Raw genomic sequence first — 22,039 nt, 5'->3', positions numbered from 1 at the left:
TATTGTTTGCTATGTTTAACCGATTACATGATTTTATAGTTTTCGAGTGCATGATAATACACTAAAATTGGTATGATGATGCGATTGTATTCCTTTGATGCTTGTTTTGCTTGTTTTGTGTGATTACGGTTGAATTGAGAAATTAAAAATTAAAGGTAAATGAAAAATTGTTTGATTACGTGGACGGATGAAACGGCAGCCTTACTAGATATCCTGAGAGATGGTGGAAGGACCAGGTACATTGGAAACCCTACCGTGAATGTTGCCTCATACCGGACGGGGTATCAAGGTTTGGTAATTTGACGCTCATATCGGACAGGGTATGGGGACAACCCGTTTCACCCTCATATTGGACGGGGTATTAAGGGATGGTATCTTTTGGCGTTCATACCGGATGGGATATGGGGACGGTCTGTTAATTAAAAATATAAAAAAGAGGGTTCACCCGTCGTTGGGTCGTTACAATTATCCTTATGAACCCCCATAGATACCAGTAGGCTGATAAAAGGGAAGGTTGTTATTCTGACTGATCGTATATGAAATTATGATATGTGTTACGTTATTGACTCTATAGGTTGTTTTTGGTAATATCGCTACAGTAAGTATACAGTAAATGATTTTATTTATAATAAACAAATTTACTTAAATTAAGAGCTCCATTAGTTGCTTTTATGATTTCTATCAACATTCATTTCTGTGTCGGTGAGTAGTGTGATATTCTTACTGGGCTAGTGTAGCTCACTCTTTCATTAACCATTTCAGATTAAGATAACCAAGATCCAGAGCCCGATCCACAAGACGGTTGCGAGTAGGACGTTCAATTTATTTACTTTTAATTTATTTCTTTGGTTATTAGTTGTTCTTTTAGAAAGATTATTCCCGTAAGCTCTATTTAGAACTTTCAGTTATTGTGTAAGGAATGTAAACCCTAATTTATTATTTCACTTTTGCACTAAATTTATAATTTATCGCTTTTGGAGTTTCCGGGGTCGTTACAGTTGGTATCAGAGTCACGTTCCTCAGAACCATTCCTTACACAAAATCCTTAGGAAACACTAAAAATAATGAATTATCACTCAACTGTTCCTTGTGAAATACAGATACAGATAGATGATGAGAGGAAGACCCCACTAAACCGAGTAGCCTGGGAGGGTTCACTTTGAGAAGATGTTGACCGATTATTAGAGATACTAAAGAGACTCATCGTTGCCCAGCAAGCCCAGGAGAAAAGGAGGGAGCTACCTGACCCTCTCCTGCTACCACAGGTTGAGCCACCCCTACAGCTAAATGATCCCGAGCCACCCCGGTACGACCCTGCTCCTCCATAGTACCACCCGACACCACCACAATATGATCCGGTACCCCAGCCACAGTACCACCCGGCACCACCACAGTATGGCTCGGTGCCCCAACCGCACCACCCGACACCACCACAGTACAATCTGGTGCCTCCACCGTATCATCCAGTACCACCACAAGGCCATCCAATTCTTCTTCAGCATAGTCTAGTCCCTTTTCCACGGGACCCAGTTCTTTCCATGATGGACCTAGGTTACATTGAGATGTATAAAAGACTAAACTCATCTACTTTTGCAAAGGGATCCTCCTTTAAAGAGGCTGAGTACTGGTTAGTTGAGACAGAGAAGACCTTCACGACTCTTGGGGTGATTCCCGAATAGAGGGTCATTCTTACTACCTACATGCTGGTGGGAGATGCAGACCGCTGGTGGCAACTCAAGCATGTCATCCTACTCGTTCAAGTCACTTGGGAACAATTCTTGACGGCCTTTCATACAGAGTATCTTCTAGAGCATCTTCGATATCTGAAAGAAATGGAGTTTGCACACCTAGTCCAGGAGGACATTACTGTATCAGAATATCCTCAAAAGTTTCTAGAGTTGGGCCGGTATTTCCTTGAGAGCATGATGGATGAAGGCAAGAAGGCAAGAAAATTCGAATGGGGTCTTCATCTTGAGATCAGACAGCAGTTGTACGTGTTCGAGCTTAGTACTTACTCGGATGTTCTGGTCAAGGCACAGTTAGTGGAAAGGAGTATTTGCATTTTTTCTCTAGCAATGGGGAACCTCAGGCCCTCGGCTCCACACTGCAGACCAGCACCTACTGCACCTGTTCAATAGAACAAGAGACCTAGGCCGATGACTCAGGCTCCTCCTCAGATTTCAACAATAAGACGCGGTAAGACCTATCAGCACTGTGGCAAGGGTCATGGGGACCGACTCTACTATCACCTCAACAACACCTGTCGCATATTTGGTAGTACCCAACATTATGGAAGGGAGTGCCCGAGGAACTAGAATCAGATTAGACCTCCTATTCAGGGCAGAGCTTACAATCTCACTCAGCAAGATGCAGAAGCCAACTCAGATGTGGTACAGAACAAACTCAAGAAAAAAAACTTGCATTCAAGATATCACGGTAGTCTGAGACTTTTCGGATGTATTTCCGGATGAACTACCTGGACTACTAGTGGACAGAAGTCGAATTCACCATGGACCTTCAGCCAGACACCCAACCTATTTCAGTTGCTCCTTACCGCATGAGTCGTGTTGAGATGGAGGAGCTGAGGAAACAGATCAATGAATTGCAGGATAGTGGATTTATCCGACATAGTGTGTCCCCTTGGGGTACTGGAGTCACATTTGCAAGAAAGAGAGATGGGAAGTTGAGCTTATGTATTGACTACAGAGGTCTGAACATGTTCATGATCAAGAACAAATACCCCTCCCCCAAGATCGATGACCTTTTTGATCAGTTGTAGGGTGCCTATGTCTTCTCCAAGATAGACCTGCGTTCAGATTACCATCAGGTAAAGATCATGGCAAAAAAATTCCCAAAACAGCCTTTCGAACCAGGTACGGAGACTATGAGTTCCTAGTCATGCCATTTGGACTAACCAATGCACCAACCATCTTTATACATTTGATGAATAGAGTTTTCATACAATTCCTAGATCAGTTCATCATTGTATTCATCAATGATATCCTATTCTATTCAAAAAAGTAGAGAGGAACACACTCACCATCTAACTCAAGTTTTGCAGATTTTCAGATAAAAGAAGTTGTATGCAAAGCTGAGTAAGTATGAGATATGTCTCGAGCAGGCTACATTATATAAAAGGATGGAGTGTCAGTGAACTCCAAAAAGGTTGAGCAGTGCTCGGCTGTGAAAAACTGATATCGATCAAGTAGATCAGTAGCTTTCTAGGAATGACAGGTTATTACCGCAGGTTTGTGGAAGGGTTTTCTAACCTAGCTGCTTCTCTAACTTGGCTTACAAAGAAGAATGTCAAGTTTGAGTTAAACGAGGACTATCAAAGAAGTTTTTCAGAACTAAAGAAACGGTTGACTACTACACCTGTGTTGGCCTTACCGAACGGGTCGAGTGAATAAACAGTCTATAGTGATGCCTCCTACCTAGGGTTAAGTTGTGTTCTGATGCAGCATGAGAAGGTCATAGCCTATGTGTCCAGACAGTTGAAGAGTCATGAGAAAAATTACTTCACCCATGACTTAGAACTTGCTGCAATTATTCACGCTTTGAAGACTTTGTGTCATTACTTGTATGGGGAGACTTTGCAGATCTATACCGACCATAAGAGCTTGAAACACATATTCATTTAAAAAGATCTCAACATGCGTCAGAGAGGATGGATATAACTCCTCAAGAAATATGATTGCAACATCTTGTATCACCAGGTAAAGGCAACATAGTAGTCGATGTATTCAGCAAAAAAAGTGCAGGCATGTTAGCTCACTTGATAGTTTCAGAATGCAGGGTAATAGGGGCCACACAACAGGTACGACTTGAGGACCTGAAGAGAGTTACATACTTAGCCCACTTAACTGTTCAACCTGAGTTAGTCCAGAGAATAAAGGAAGCTCAATCCGTCGATTCTATCCTAGCAGCCCTCAAGAAAGATGCAGAATAGAGAGTTCATTCAGAATTTCGAGTTTCTACCGATGGGTTGCTTAGATTTCAGGATAAGGTGTGTGTTCCAAGTGACACTGAGTTGAAAAGGGACATCATGATAGAGGCCCATAACTCCAAGTTTGCCATGCATCCCGGAAGTACTAAGATGTATCAAAGTATATGACCCCGATTTTGGTAGAACATGATGAAAAGAGATGTGACCGATTTTATTTCCAAGTGTTTGGTATGTTAGCAGGTCAAGTCAGAGCATTAACGCCCAGGCGGGCTACTTCAGCCATTACCAATTCTGGAATGAAAGTGGGAACATGTCATAATGGATTTCGTGATAGGATTTCCTAGGGCACACTCAAGACATGATGTCATCTGGGTAATTATTGACTAGCTCACCTAGTCTTCCCACTTCCTAGCCATCAGGATGACTAACTACAAGTTGCAATAATGTATATCCAGGATATAGTTAGGTTACATGGAGTGCTAGTGACAGTAGTGTCTAACAAGGACCTTAGGTTCACTTCTCGGTTCTGGTCTAGTTTTCAGCAAGCCATGATAACGAAACTGTCTCTTAGTACTGTATTCCACCTTTAGACTGATGGACAATCAGAAAGGACGATCCGCACACTGTAGGATATGCTCCAAACTTGTGTTCTTGACTTCGGGGGCTATTGGGATGATAATTTACCCCTGATAGAGTTCACCTATAATAACAACTACCAAACAAGTATTGGCATGGCTCTGTATAATGCGTTGTATGGTCGTCCATGCAGATCATCGATATGTTGGAAAGAAGTAGGTGATAGAAAACTATTCAGTTCAGATCTCGTAAAGGAGACTACAGCCAAAATAGTTAAGATTAAGAAGAACATTATAACGGCTCAGAGCAGGTAGAAGAGTTACGTGAATACTCGGAGGAGGAATTTAAAATTTGAGAAAGGTGATTAGGTGTTCCTCAAGGTCACTCATTTAAAAGGAATCAGTAGGTTTAGTAAGAGGAGGAAACTAAATTCCCGGTTCATTGGGCCATTCGAAATCTTAGACAGAATTGGCATCGCCGCCTACAGACTGACATTGCCTCCAGAACTTTCTAGGGTCCATAATGTATTTCATGTGTCCATACTATCTAAGTACAACCCGGACCCCTCTCATGCCTTGGGTCACGAGCCTCTTTCACTCTAGAAGAATCTGTCCTACGAGGAAGTACCAGTCGGTATTGTGGACCGAAAGAGTAAAGTACTCCGCAATCGAAAAATTCTTTTTGTTAAGATCATATGGCAGAATCACACACCGGGAGAGGCCACATGGGAGCTAGAATCAAACTTTAGAGCCCAATATCGCCGACTGTTTAATTGAGTGAGAGATAAACAAATTTAAGGGACCAAATTTCTTTTAAGGGGGGAGAGTTGTAATGCTCTAATTAATTTTAATTGTAATTAAAATTAAGGAATAAATATAATTTTCTAATTTTTTAAAATTTTATTTAAGGTAAAAATGAAGAAAAATAAATGGGCAATGAAATTGAAAATAATTTTAAAAAAAATGGGTAAAAATTTAGGTTCTGAGGGTATTTTTAAAAGAAAAATCGAAAACTGTAGGTTAAAACGTAATTTAAAAAAATTGTACTACGTAGGACGCCCAATCAACAGTCCTAACAAATAGGAGCACGCTGCGTGGCAAGGGACGCTGATGCGGTGCCATGCAGGAGGCCATAATGGCGATCCACGTGCCCGCGATCTGACAGTCCAGATTCGTTCCCGCGTGCACGGATGGTCCGGATCCGTTCCCTCCTCAAACGCGATTGGACGGTCACGATTAAACGTGATGAACGATCTAGATCTACTTTTTATTTAAATGTGATCGGACAGTCCGGATCAAATAGCGATGAACAGTTTAGATTCATTCCCTATTTAATTACAATTGGACGGTACAGATCAAATGCGATGGACGGTCCAGATTAAAAGAAAATGGATATAAATAACCTTCTCCACACTAAACCCTAACCCTAGCCGCTAGACACCCCCGTCGGAGAAAAAGAACCAGCCGCTGGGAAGAGAGCCGCCTGCTGCTGCGTCGGAGTCACTTCCGACTTCCAAACGAGGTAAAAAAAATTTTTTTGCTCGGAATTTGATTTTAAACACCCCCATAGCCAAATTGGAGCAAAAGAACTGGCGAATTGGCCAGAAACCGCGGACAAAGCCCAGCAGTACCACTGCGGAAAAAAGTAAAAATTGCATCCGATGAAGCCCTACCTGATTCCCGTTTCATATAATTTTTCACCATTGTGATCACCATCCCTTTCTCTATAGGTTGACTGAAGCAAAATACACAACCGCGAAGGTGAACCGGCAGAGCTACAGTACCAGAGAATCCTGCCGTCGATAAGGTTCAATTTTTCAATTTTTTTTGGCCAATCGAGGCCTCTTAATGTGTTTTCTTGTCAGAATTGGTATAAAATCGGCTGAATTTGGCCGAAAACGGCTGAAAATAGCCAATCCGAGGTAAATTGCCACTGCGGCGGTGCTGTCGTCGGAGCACGGCGGAACCACCTTGCCAGAATTCCAGAATTAGCCAAAAAGAGTTTCTAACACTAATTTTGGGTTATTTGGAGTATTTCTAGGTACTTGAAATGTATTTTAATCCATGAAGAAAAATTTAGAGAACTCGAAGATCGCCAATAGTCGCAGTCAAAACTTAGCGTTCGGACACCAATTCAGGTAAGAATACCTCACCTTATTTCCTGTTATGGAATTGAAGTTTAATTTTAAATAATGTGGTATTTTGTAAAACTTAAAAAATATTCATAATTAATTATAGGTCACTAATGGAGTCAGAATCGATTATTTACTATTGTTTGCTATGTTTAACCGATTGCCTGATGCTACAGTTTTCGAGTGCATGATAATACACTAAAATTGGTATGATGATACGATTGTATTCCTTTGATACATGTTTTTTTTTGTTTTCTGTGACTACGGTTGAATTGGAAAACTAGAAATTAAAGGTAAACAGAAAATTATTTGATTACGTGGACGGATGAAACAACAGTTTTACTGGATATCTTGGGAGATGGTGAACATACCGGGTACATAGGGAACCCTACCGTGAACGTTACCTCATACCGTATGAGGTATCAAGATTTGGTAATTTAGCGCTCATACCGGACGGAGTATGGGGACGATCCGTTTCACCCTCATACTCGACGGGGTATTGAGGGACGATATCTTTTGACGCTTATACCAGACGAGGTATGAGGACGGCTCGTTAATTGAAAATATAAAAAAGAGGGTTCACGCGTAGCGAGGTCGTTACAGTTATCCCTATGGACCTCTATGGATACCAGTAGGCTGATAAAAGGGAAGGTTGTTGTTTCGACTGATCGCATATAAAATTATGATATGTGTTATGTTATTGACTCTATAGGTTTTTTTTAATAATCTCGATACGGTAAGTATGCGGTAAATATTTTTTTTATAATAAACGAATTTACTTAAATTAAGAGCTCAATTAGTTGTTTTTATGATTTCTACCAATCTTCATTTCTGTGTCGGTGAGTAGCGTGATATTCTTACTGGGGTAGTGTAGCTCACTCTTTCATTAACCATTTCAGATCAAGAGAACCAGGATTCAGAGTTCGATCCACAAGAAGGTTACGAGTAGGACATTTAGTTTATTTACTTTTAATTTATTTCTTTGGTTATTAGTTGTTATTTTAGAAGGGTTATTTCTATAAGCCTAATTTGATACTTATCAGTTATTATGTAAGGAATATAAACCCTAATTTATTATTTCGCTTCCGCGCTAAATTTATAATTTATTGCCTTTAGAGTTTCCGGGGTTGTTACAGAAAGGAAAATTGAGTAGTATCGACAGTGACCGTGCGAAGGAGAGAGAAGAGAGGGAAGGAGATGCGACGGAAGAGGAAGTGAAAGTGAGAGAGGTCGCGAGGAGAGAAAGAAGAGACAGTTGGGTAAAAGAAGCAGAAACAGATGAAGCAGAAGATGGAAGTTACAGTGAAGAAGAAGCAATTCGGTTTTAAGAAAAATGAACTTAAAGTTTTAGTATGGGTATAACTGAAATTAATAAAATATGGTGATATTATAAATGAAAGAAAACTATATTACCATAAAAAACCACATATTCGATGGTTTGCAAAATCTGCTAAAATAAGAGTTAAAATTATCATGAATTTTTACCTAATAATCATATCATGTTTGAAAATAAATTTAAATAAGATAAAATTATGACATTACTGTATCTTATATTAATTATTCATCATCTAAATAAAAGGTTAGAATATATAATTTTTATTTTTTGAAAGATATAATTTAACATAATTAAGTTAAATATATTTATTTTATTTTTCAAATTTCAAAATAAATTATAAGAAATTTATTAATAAATATTATAAAAATTATGGTTAATATCTTATTTCTTATGATGTATTTTAACATTTTATTTTATTTTTAATCTATATTTATATACTAACGTTAAACAACTAAATGCATTTAATAATCCAGAAATTGGTATATATTATTTGTAAATTTAATTACTAAGTTTTTATTAGATCCTACATTTCTTATTTTTTTTAATTATTAATGTTAATTTTTAATATTAATATTGTGAAGGACAAAAATTTAATATTAATCTACATTAATATTATTTGTTAGTATTACATATGTACTTGTGTCTACTAAATTTTGTTATTTAATTTTTTAATTTAAACAGAACAGAATAAAAGGAAAAAAGAAAAAGAAAATATTTCCTTCAACTTTGATAACTAAAAACTAAAAGAAAAAAAAAAAAAAAACACTGAGAGAAGGAAAATAAGAAATTATTTATTAAAAGATCAATAACACTCTCCATTAATAGAACGATAATTTGAGTAACAACAAAACATAAATTTTCTCTTAAAAATTTTAAGTTCTTTCTTTTCCAATTTAGAAGAATAAAATAATTAGATTTTTAAAGGGAAAGGAGAGGGAGATGCTCACTATTATCTTTTATCCAAACAATGGAAAGAGGTAAACCTCTCCTTTTTCTCTCCTTCCACTTCTCACAATCCGAATATAGAATTTGAGAAATTACTATACAATTTGTACATACCTTGATGTGAATGTATTAAGTAATCAAGCGAAATCCATGATTATTAGCCCACAAAAATTTCAGATGTCCACTTCCAAGATTCGTTCTTGGAAATCGAAGCAAAAAAAAAAAAAAACAAGAATTTTCCCTGCTCATTTCACAAACATGATACCAGAAAGCTTATAATACCAGCTGATCCTGTTCTCTAGTTTCTCAAAGCCTACTGTATTAGCAGCCTTCAAATTATTGTGAATAGCTAGAACTTAACTACTTTCAGATCCTAATTTTTCTTTCAACATGCAGGTAGATATAGTTCTACAGTTAATCATATCAAACTGAAAGAAAAAGTGGCAACCTTTCAAAGGCTATTATAAACTTTTTACAGTAAAGATTTCGACTAAGATTTGCTAGCAAGTGGAAGTATGAATCATTATGTGTACTGTACATTTAGCAACACCCAGTTGGAAGTTTAGAAGGGGTATTTCCTACCATGTATGATGAGGAACTTGTTTCTTTATGCATACAACTCCCTTACTGCAATATTATGAAGATTATACTCCACAAGAGTCCTCTGAAGAAAGCTATCTGGTCTAATGCCATTGATTAACATTCGCTCATAAAACAACATAGCTTCAGTTAATCTCCCAACTTTACAATAACCACGAATCAAAATTGTATATGCAACTACATCGGGCAATAAATCCGTGTCTAACGCATGATGAAAGATAAGTGATGCTTTCCCCAGTAGCCCCTGTTTGCAGAGACCATCAATAAGGACACTGTAACCAACTATATTTGGAGAGAGATTATTCTCAAGCATCTCCTTGTAAAGCTCAAATGCATTTTTCATATGTTGACATTTGAAATATCCATCAGTTAGACAAGTATATGTGACAATATTAGGTGTAAGGCCCTTTTCCAACATTTGGGAGAACAATGACACCGCGTCATCCATTCTACCTTCCTTACAGAGAGCATCAATCAACATGGTATAAGTAATTGCATTGGGTCCCAAATGACCAGATATCAGCTTCTCAAAAACTGAAATTGCCTCATCAAACCTTTTCAAGAAGCAGTAACCACATATCATTGTGTTGTATGTTACAATATCTGGCTCTGGTCCTATCTCAATAAGCCGATCAAAGAGTTTTATTGCATGTACTGAATGACCTTCCTTGAAAAGCATATTCAATAGAACGTTATATATTGCAATATCAGGAACTATATTATTCATTAGCATAAGCTCAAAAATCTTTAACCCACCAACTGGATTATTCTGCTTGCAGAATCCATCAATGAGAGTGCAATATGTAACTACATCAGGGGTGAAATCCCTCTTCAGAATTTGGAAGAAAACCAATAATGCAAAATCCAATCTCCTTTGCATGACACTCACCTTAATAAGCACAGTAAGGGTTACCAGATCAGGTTTTATATTGAACATCTCCATCATATTGTAAACTTTTAAAGCTCTACCTAAATATTTCAATCTATACAAACCATCAATCAAGGAATTAAAAACAAAGATATTAGGTTGTAGATCCCTACTCAAAGCCTTAAAGAAGAACCTGAGAGCATCTCCAATCAGTCCTTGTTTGCAAATCCCATTTATTAACACAGTATAAATAACAACATCAGGTTCATGTCCCCTATTTACCATATCTTCATACAGACGAAGTCCATCCCTCAGATTTTTTGCTTTGCAGAATCCATCAATGAGGCTGCCATAAGTTAAAAGTGAGGGCTCCAAACCACATTTCAAAATTTCACAAAACACCCCAGAAGCCTCAACAGCTCTATCATTTTGGCACAACCCGTTGATAAGAATGCTGTAACTGATCATATTAGGTGATATTCCCTCCTTCACCATCTTCTTGTAGACCTTAAATGCCATACCTAAATCCCCAATTCTTATGCATGCATCCATAATCGAGCTAATTGCAACCACATCCAACTTGATACCCTTGACCAACGCCAGTGAGAGGAATTTATTTCCCTCCTTCAAACTCCCTGCTTTGAAATAGGCATCAATCAGTGTGCTATAGATTATTAAATCTGGTTCCCTTCCCCTCTCTATCATAAGTGTAAAAAGTTGCAATGCTTTATCCAGTTTTTTCTCTTTGCAATATGCATTAACTAACGTACCAAATGTCACCGCATTTGGCTCCGGCCCAACAGTTAGAAGCATATCAAACACGTTAGCAGAAATCCCTATTTGATTGCTGACACAAAGACCCTTCAGAATCTTATTGCAATCAGTAATTTCTAAACCAAAACCTCTCTCAATCAGGGCCCCATGAAAACTGATTCCATTTTCAACTGCACCTCTCTTCAAAAACCCTTCCATCACAAATCTATATACACTTAAACATTGACCTTTCAGTGCCCTACATAATCCAGTATAATTACCAATAATTAAATCAACACGATTTGTATCAACCAAAGAAGTCAGAATTTTGTATACTAAATTGGACGGCAGAAGCAAACCCAATTCACTACTATACACAAGCAGCTCAGCAGACCGATCAAGCATTCTATTTCTACAGAAACTTTCCATCAAGAACCCAAGAACAACACTATGGTTGGAGTGAAAATCCCATAAACCATCATGAATGGCCCCAAAAACGTCGAAATTCTTACCGAAGCGAAGAATCATTTCGTCGAATACCTCCGCGGCGACAGCAAACATCCGGTGGCGAATCAAAACATGAATGAGCGCACAGAAGGACTGTGCAGGGAGGAGAGAAGGAAGAGACTTCTGGGCCCATCGGAAGAAGTCGATGAACGAATGAGGGCGGGACTCGAGGGTGATTAGGACGTGCTTTACGTGAGCTGGAGGTAACTTTGAGGCCAATTCAGGATTCAATAAGGAAGGGTTTCTATGGTGAAAAGCTTTTGAGACATGGTTTATTAGGGTTAGAGCAAGCGGGGAAAAGGAAGAGAAGGAACGAGGATGGCGATGAACGTTTGATAAGAACGACAAAGAAGGAATTTTGAACAGTTTGGAGAATAAGAACATTATACGAGGAGTTCCATTTGATGGGCAAAAGCTTGATTGAGTCTGCAATGGAGTGTAGAAATTTGGGGGAAGTAAAACCAGGGTCAGTAACTCTTGATTTGGGAAGAACTTTCATGTCGGCGTCCATGTAGCGACTAGCAAAGGGCGTGGAATTTTAATTTGTTAAGGAATCTAAACTGATTTAAATTTTTAGAAAAAATACTTTCTCATTATAAAAAATAATTTTAAGAAAGAAAATTAAGCATTTTAATTTAATTTTTCAGACTTTTTTGTTTTTAAATGTACGAACTAAGTTATTTTTCAATTTTTTTAGAATTAATAATATAGAACAATATATGAAATAAAATATTTATAATAAATACACATGTACTAAAATTTTTATAAAAATAATTACTTAATTTTTAGTATCATGTTTGATCCAAACACATAATTGTTTATCTTGTAAATAAAACTTTACTTATAATTTAATTCAAACTTAAAACACTTAAACTTTTTAGTCTATCTTTAAATAACACAAAATTAGTTCCTCCTAAAAGTTTCATCAATGTGGCACAATCATTGGAAATCATCATAAGATTAGGTTGCAAATATTTTGAAGGTAATCAATCATCAAGATAATTAATTTTTAAAGGTTTACAACATAAAAATTGAATCAATAAAATTATTTACGACAATAATTATATTTTTTTACGACTTAAATAACTCCGCATACATACGTTTCAATCTACTCTAATAAAAACATGGATAGAGGGAACTTCTTGGGGAATTACCTAAACAACATCAATTCATTATTTACCTAAACTTATTCTATAATTGCATTTACAAACAAATACTTTATTAGAAAAAGTATAATTACTATATATGCCTACATCATAATCTTCTACTTGAACTACAATATCAAGCTTAAAATATACAAGATTTTAACATTCTAAATCTAAAATTTAGACACATTATACTACTATATATTTATGAGAAAATTTTATAAAAATGCAATACTCATTAAAAAAAACCAATACGTTTGATACAAGTAAGTATTTGATAAAAGTCATAATTTTTTTTTTTTTGCCTTTTCAAACTTTAAATTCTTTTTTTAATAAGGTAAATAGGTTTTTTTTTTTTAAAAAAAAACCAAAATTAAAATAATGCTAGAAAATTTTAATCACAAAACATAATATTTAAATAAACTAAAAATTTTAGACAATCTTTAGTGACCAATCTATAACTCATCTTATACAAATTTCATAATCGAGATCTGAAAAAAAGTTAAATAATTTATGACCTGGACAATGTATAAACACTAATATTTCAATAGTTGGTCATCATCATAAAAAAAGATATATATATATATGTGTGTGTCTATGTATGTGCACATAAAACAATATTCACTTAAAATAATAAATTTGAGCATTAATGTTAAACACATCGGTATAAATATTCTCATGAAACTATTTTCACATAAAAATTAAAATAATATAAATATAACATTTTTATTCAAAAAGTAAAGTTCAAACAGTACAACACATAGTATTTTTATATAATAAAGTTATTCCTAATATAAATTAAGACAATATATAATATAGATAAGATAATCATAAATATAAGATATATTATTTTGTTACTGTAGCATAGTATCAGAAGCACTTACTATTACAGTAACATATTGAGATAACTAACATTTAACCTTCAACGATAGAATCACAAACTAATATTTAATTCATGTTCTATCAACTAAGTTAACCTCTATTTATCATATAACTGATTTTATTAACCAACATTTAATCTTTATTGGCAAGACCACAATAGTCATAATCCCTATTAGAAAGACTAAAAATTACATAGTAAATCTATTTGACTAAAATTTATATAAAAAAATTACAACTATTAGTTCCAAAACAATCACTAGTTCACAAAAGTATACAAAAATTTAATGACAATTTTATCATAATAGTTCCTGAAGTATGTAAAACACAATAAATAAAGGTCTATTTTGTTTAATGTTCAAGATAACTATCATCTTATATATACAAAATAATATTCATAGTTCTCAAATTTTAATTTGATAAAATAAAACATGTATTACATGGTATTTTTATTAAAATGTTGCATGTGTGTGTGTATGTGTATATGTTTATGAAAGAGAGAACTTATAATTCATTACCAACGACATACGTGTATATATATTATTAAGAAACAAATTACAAGTAAGAAGTAGAAATTACTTATCTTACTATTAATTCCAATCAAATAAAAGAAAGTAATCCAATCAAGTCTAGTTATCAACTACATTCATATAATTTTCTTATTTATCAAAACAAATTAAAATCTTTACTCACTATTGTTCTACTCCCTACCTTACTAACCAAGACTCTCTAAGTAGTGGTCAATCTAATTTTCATGAGTATTTCACAATTTTCTCATAAATATTATATTTGAGTTTTTAGTACTAGACATATACCATAGCATACATTTCTATCAATAATACTAAAAGTATGGTAATGATATTTTCTACAGAATTTTAAAATTTTAAAATCTTAAGAATCAATCACGTTCTCTTTGAAAATAATTTTATGAAATTTAAAAAATTTTCTTAAGATATATTTACTTGAGAAAATTATGAAAACAAAAACCCTAAAGAAATCTAATATCTAAAAAACATATAAAATTTTCAACTCAAAATTCATTCAGGGAGCTCTATAGTGAATCACACTCTCTACAACTTATTTTTTTGTCACCAAACATCTCGATTAGCCCCAATTTTCGTATGAATAAAAAGGTTCTCATCATTAATTTCTTAGTGATATATAACTTGCTATATAAATCTTTTTAGACGGTATAGTTATTTAAAAAAAAAACTAAAAGAACTAAATGAAAATTAAGCAAAAACTGCACAACTCCAAGATCATTTATAAATATAAGAAAAAATAGTTAACATTAATGTTGATTTTAGGTTTATGTTGTTAAATCTCTTCCTAATTCATCTTGTTCATAAAAAATCTCCTCTACAGCTTAATTATAGAATAGAAAATGTATTCCTTAATTATTTCTTATTCCAACTCCTAAATTGTTTCTTTTTAGTGAGATTACTTTTTTGGATCTTAACATTAGGAATTATGTGCTTGATCTTTCCTAGCAACTATACTTTGCCATTCCCTTGACTCTATTACTAATGGGGGAGAGAACCCATAGAGTGTAATGAATAGAGTCATTTTCAGGTGATATTGTACCACCATTTAGCCCATGAATTTGGTTTTCAATAAGCAATACACAAATGATTTTTCACATAGCACTTCACACTTTTTGATTGGCCATCTATTTGGGGATGATATGTCATGTTCATTCTCAATTATGTTCCAATTAGCCTTAGTAATTCTTTTTAAAATGTGTTGGTGAATATTTTATCTCAGTAAAAAATGACGTTTCAAGGTATTCCATGTAGCTTGTAAGTATAATCCTTGAGAACCTTTATAACTCTTTAAGCCAAAAAATGAGTGAGCCCAGACTGAAAAATGGTCATACTTAAACATATTTTTTCACTATAATCACTGTGTCTTCCCTTTTAACTTGGCCAACTTTTCAATAAAATCCATATTGATGTGAGTCCAAGCCTACTTGAGAATTAGTATGGTTGCAATAGTCCTACGTACACCGCATGTTCCCTTTTATACCTTTGGTATTCATCACATTTTTTCATTGAGTTTTCTACATCCACTTTCATTTTCGGCCAATTGAACCCCTATTCCAACTTTTCTAGAATTCTTTAGACACCCAACTCGCCTCCCAAAGGTGAAATATGATAGCATTTTAGCATATTTCATGTACCTTTCTCCCTTTACCACCCCAGATTCTCCCTTTATGCTGCAGAATTTCGTGGCTATATGTGTGGGGTAGCCATGATTATGAATCAGTGGATAATTCAGTGATTCCCTTATTTGCTTAATTATCTTCTTCATAAGATCTTTTCGTGTCCTGGATCTATTTGATACTGCTGCTAAAACCAAGGTAGTGAATTATTAGTCCCTTATGGATAAGGAATCTGCTACCTTATTCTGCTCCCTTTTTTATGGTGAATGGGTAGTTCAGCCTCATAAGCTTAATAATCCCCTTTTTTTAAATTACCGTGTGTATCTCTACTTCTAATGGATGTTTGATGCTCTGTTTGTTAATTCTAATGATGAAGGGTGTCGATTCAGGTAATATCGTCATTTGGTGACTGTAATGAATAGTATAAGTATTTTATTTTTATAAATAGAGAGAGATTGGTGTTTCGGCCTTAAAACTTTACTTAAGAAAGTTATGGGTTTGTCATTCTGCGTAAACACCATCCATATTCCTTTTTCACTAGCACAAGTCTCCACAATAAATGGTTGAGAAAAATTTAGCAATGCAAGGTCATGGCACTCTTGAGGTTCTAATGCTTTCTCTATTTCTTCTTTTTAGCGAAAATTAGTTTTCTTCAGTAGCTATGTTAAGGGTTTGCTAATAGAGCTGTAACCTTTAATGAATGTTGGTAGTGTGCATAAATGTCAATTTTGTTCTTTAGTTTGAGGGTATAATTAAATCAATTACTTCCTAGACGGAAGGAATTTTGTTAAATTCTAATGCAAGTATAAATGTAGAAGCTTAATTCCAGAAAAGCTCCTAGTTGAGCTAATTTTTGTACAAGGAAATCTGTCCGTACACGATTAAGCCTTATGCAAGGCTTGCACTCTAGTGGCAGTAGCAAATATTAATTTTTTTAGATTCTTTCAAACTTAAAGAAAAAATTTATCTTTATCTGGAGGCAGGAAACCAAGTTAAAGGGCTTTTTAAAAGTAGAAAGAGAATGTTGAAAATCAGGGAGGAAAAAAACCCTATCTTCACACGACTTCACTCTTTAAATAGGGGTGGATTAGAGAGGCAAAAAGGAGGGGAGGCGGACAAAGAAGAAGATGGCGAGCATAATTTTGTTTTCCTCAATTTTCTTTGTAACTTTCCTCTGCTAATTTTAAATAATTGTTGGAGTACTAAACTCAATATGAGTGGCTAGATGCTCTAATTTTTAGTTGAAGATTTAATTGAAGTTTCAATTTCAGGACTGTAAGATCAATTTGCTTTATCTTTATTCTTTCTTGTTTTCAATTTTTATATATTTTTATGTGCATACGAAAATTACTATTTGTTATCTATTACAACAGAGCCCGTTGTGCATCTAACATAATGTAATCATTCATGATTCTTGAATCCATAATTATTTGGGTCATTCTGATAACTAGTGGTAAATTAGTATTCATGTTAAGAAAATATATAATCTAATATGAATGAACTGAATGGTTGAGTTTGTTGGTTAGAATCGGGTCTTTTTAATTCTTAATATTTTTAGTGAATTAAACTCTAGGAGTGCCTTCACTGTTGTTCACTCGCAAAAGTTAATACCAAGTGCCTCGTAGTTAATCTAAAATAAAGAAAAGATTGGTTATTAGGAGTATCTCCACTAATTAGAACCGATTTTTTGAAAATTGATAAGAATTATCTTTGCATCAATGATAAATCTTGTAAATTGAAACTGATGTTATTTATTTGACTGGAATTTATTATGACTGATTTTTACTTCATTTAATATGTTGAATTATTTTATGCTAATTTCAGTTTAATTAATTTTTATTTTATTTGATTTGTTAATCTAAATTCTGCTGATTTATTTTAATTAATTATTTATTTAATTTTAATTCAAAACAAAACCCTTTCTCTTTCTATTTTTATTTTATTGCTGGCAGTAAAAGAATATTAGATTTTAATTTCCTATAGATTCTGTAAAGGTCCGGAACTTAAAAGGAAATAAAGTCATAAATTAAATACGGAAGCGAAATAATAGAGTTTAGAGTTTACGTTCATTACAGAATAATTTAAAATACCCAATAGGACTACATGAATGTCTCTTCTAAAAGAACAAATAAAAATTAAAGAAATAAATAAAAGGTAAATAACTAAATGTTTTAGCTTTTGAAAAGAGTCTGGGTAGTAAACTATTCACAACTCTCTTGTTGATCGGAATCTGGATCTTGGTCATCTTGATCTGAAATAGTTAATGAAAGGGTGAGCTACACTACCATAGTAAGAATATCACACTATTCACCGATACATAAACTGAAAGTTTGTAAAAATCATAAAAACAACCAATGGAGTTCTTGATTTAAGTAAATTCATTTATCATAAGAAAAACCATTTAGTACATATATTTACCGTTGTAAGATTTTCAAAATCAATCTATAAAGATAATAACTAAATTAACATTTTAGTCTCATATTCAAGTGATCAAAAACAATAATTTTTTTTATTTGCTTACTGGTATCCATGGAGGCCCATAAGGACGTCCTACTATGCGTGAACCAATATCCAACATTGTTAACTAACCGGCCGTCCCTATACCCGTCCGGTATGAGCGTAAAAATACTATATCTCAATACCCCGTCTGATATGAGGGTGAATCGGACCGTCCCCATTCCCCGTCCAGTATGAGTGCAAAAAATATCATTCCTCAATATCCCCATAAAGTATGAAGTAACGTTTACGGTAGGGTTTCTTATATACTCAGTTCGTCCACCATCTCCCAGAATATCCAGTTACACTACCATTCATTAATTCACATGACCAAACAATTTTCTGTTTGCATATTAATTTCTAATTTTACAAATCAACTGTAAATCATACAAGACAAGCAATATATATATCAAGGAAGCACAACTGAATCATTTAACTATTCCAGTATATCATCATATATTTAAACCTGTAAATTCAACAATCAGTTAAACATGACAAATAAATAACTAACAGGTTCCGATCCATTAGTAACTTGTAATTATTCTCAAAGTTTTCTAAATTACACAAAATACTATATTATCGATTATTAAGCTTCAATTCCATAAAAGAGAATAAGGTGAAGGATTCTCATCCGAATCGGTGTCTGAAGCACCGAACTTTCTACTACGCCTACTAATGGTCCCCGGGTTTCTTGAATTCTTTTGCAGAGATTAAAATATGTTTCACGTACCTAAAAATATCCCAAAAATCTAAAATCAATGTTAAAAATTCTTTTTCATCAGTCTGGCCATTTTCAGCCGGTTTTATACATATTCCTGTGAAAAAACACGTTATAAGGCATCAGTTGGCTTAAAAAAACCAGAAAACAGAAACCTACCGGCTCTAAGATTTTCTAGTGCGGCGGGTCCATCGGTTCACATTCGCGGCTAGAGATTTTTCTTCGATCAACTTGTAAAAAATAGAACGATGAACACAATGATGAAAAACTTACACAAAACGGGAAACAGGAAGGGGCTCATCGGAGGAGGTTACGGGTTTTGCCTGTGGTGGTGGCGTCAGCCTTTGCCCGCAGTTTGCGGTTTACCTGCCATTCCTTTTACTTCAATTTGGCTATGGGGTGCTCGAAATTAAATTCTGAGCAGATAGAAGAATTTTTACCTTTTTTAGCGGTCGGAGGTCGGCTCGTTTTTTCTGGCGACTAGTTCTTCTTCTTCGATGGAAGGCTGGTAGCTAGGGTTTGGGTTCAGTGTAATGCAAAATATTTATACCCGTCTTGCGTTAATTTGGACTATTCATCGCATTTGATCTCGATCGTCCGATTGCGTTTAAAGAAGAAATAAATTTAGACCGTTCATCGCGATTTGATTTCGACTGTTCGATCGCATTTAAAAAGGGAACAAATATGGGTCGTTCATCGTGTTTGATCGTGACCATCCGATCGCACTAGAGGAGGGAACGGAACTGGACCGTCCACGCGTGCGAGAACGCTTCCGGGTCGTCCGATCGCAGGGCACACAGATTGCCAGCATGGCCTCCTATGTGGCACTGAGTCAGTGTGTGTTGCCACGTGGTGCGCTCCGGTTCATCGAGATTGCTGACTGGACGGTCTTATTATTGGAATATAAATTTACTTTTGGTGGATTCAACACCCATCAAATTTTAACTCCATTGCTAGGGAATTAAAGTTAAACTAATTTAATTATTTTTATGACCATGTTTGATCGGGAGGAACTACTTCTTTACAATCGAAAAATTGAAAAGACTGCTAAAAGTTTGAGGAAATAAACTAAGCTAAGGAAAAAGTGTGTAACTAAGACACAATCCTTGAAATCGACAATTCAATCACCGAATCTGAAGTAGAAGAAGAGCAAATGGCTGAAGACTATACATTGAGAGAGTTGGCAGCCCTTCGTACCAATTAATAAAAGCAACATTTGAGCTAAATTTTGGGTTGATTCATTTGTTGCCCAAATTTTGAGGATTAGAGAATGAAGATTCTCACAAACATCTCAAGGAATTCCATATCGTGTATTTAAGCATGAAACCACAAGGAGTTTTTGAAAAAAAATAAAATTAAATATATTCCCTTTTTTTTAGATGATGCAACTAAGGATTGATTGTTCTATCTATCTTCTAGTTCAATTACTATTTGGATGAATATTGTAAAAATGTTTCTAGACAAATTTTTTTCCGCCTCTAAACCAATTGTAATAAGGAGGAAAATATGTGGGATTAGGCAAAAAGAATTAGAGAGTCTTCACAATTACTGGGAAATGTTCAAGCCGTTGTATGCAAGCTGCCCATCACATGACATCTCATAATAGCTCCTCATTCATTAGTTTTATAAAAGACTACAGTCCACATAGAGAAGGATGTTGGATGTGACTAGTGATGGTGGCATAGTGAATAAAATGTCTCGACAAGCTAGAGATTTGATAGAAATCATGACTGCCCCTTCACAACAATTCAGAAATATTCGAGACACTTCAAGAAGGATGAATGATGTAAGTATATCTTCTCTTGAATATCAAATTTCACAACTAACTGCTTTGGTGTGAAACATGGTTGCAGGTAACACTCAACAGGCTAGAGTTTGTAAAATTTGTTTGCATTCTGGACATCCTACAGACATGTGTCTTACACTTCAAGAAGATGACCAACAATAGGTCAACACAATAGGAGGATTTTTCAGTCAACCATAAAGGACATATGACCCCTTTTCCAACACTTGTAACTCAGGATACATGGATCATCTTAACTTTAGTTATGGATCAAGACAACTAAATTTTTAACAATACCAGCCAAAACTATCTCCACAATAACAACCAATACTTCTAAAATAAGGTATGTCTCTTAAAGAAATTTTTAAATAACTTGCTATTAATATCCAACAATTTCAACAGGAGACAAGAGCAAGCATTCAAAATTTGGAGAATAAATAAGCCAATTAACAGCATCTATGAGTAAGCTAAAATTCTAAGGCAAACTTTTATCTCAAACTGAGATTAATCCAAGGTCGAATGTAAATTCTATCACGTTGAGAAATAGTAGGGAATTGCTAGAAAATCCCTGTCAGGTAACCCGTGGGCAAAACTTACGGAAAGACAAAGAATTAAAGACTGTTGTTGATGATAAGGCCGACAGATCTAAGCTTAATTTTAACTAGCTAGCATCGTTTACAATTAGTTCACCATTTTCAGAAAGATTTGCAAATTAAAGAATGAAAAAAAGATAAAGTGATCCTAAAATTTTTTTGCAATATCGAGGTTAACATTTCTTTACTCGATGCAATTTAGCAAGTACTTGATATGCCAAGTTTTTAAAGGAGTTGTGCACCAATAAGAAAAAATTAAGCTACAATGAAAAGGTAAGTATGGGAGAAAATGTTTAAGCTATAATTCAGAGAAAACTACCCCCCAAATATAAAGATCAAAGTATGTTTGTTATTTATTACAAAATAGGTACTTCAGCATAAAGAACGCCATATGTAATTAAAGAGCATCAATAAACGTCATACGTTTGTCTATTTATTCAAAATTAAATATGGTCCATTAAAAGAAACATGTGTCATAATTCAGGTAGCTGATAGGTCAATCGTTTATCCTGAAGGAGTCTTACAGGATGTGTTAGTCCAAGTTGATAGTCTCATTTTTCTTACTAATTTTTATGTGTTAGATATGGAAAATAATAAATTAT

At 34.6% G+C, this 22,039-nt stretch overlaps 1 protein-coding gene across 1 annotated transcript; it reads right to left on the bottom strand.

The window, feature by feature from the left end:
- Window positions 1-9,363: 9,363 nt before the first annotated feature.
- LOC110808662 (Tetratricopeptide repeat (TPR)-like superfamily protein) lies at window positions 9,364-12,207 on the bottom strand. The gene has a single exon (XM_022034228.2). It carries the CDS (start codon window positions 12,044-12,046, stop codon window positions 9,542-9,544), a length of 2,505 nt encoding a protein of 834 aa, XP_021889920.1. The 5' UTR covers window positions 12,047-12,207; the 3' UTR covers window positions 9,364-9,541.
- Window positions 12,208-22,039: the final 9,832 nt, after the last annotated feature.

The sequence above is a fragment of the Carica papaya genome, chromosome 3 (assembly GCF_054855325.1).
Source record: "Carica papaya isolate Zhongbai chromosome 3, ASM5485532v1, whole genome shotgun sequence".
NCBI classification, from domain to species: domain Eukaryota; kingdom Viridiplantae; phylum Streptophyta; class Magnoliopsida; order Brassicales; family Caricaceae; genus Carica; species Carica papaya.
This window is presented reverse-complemented; position numbering and strand designations above follow the sequence as displayed.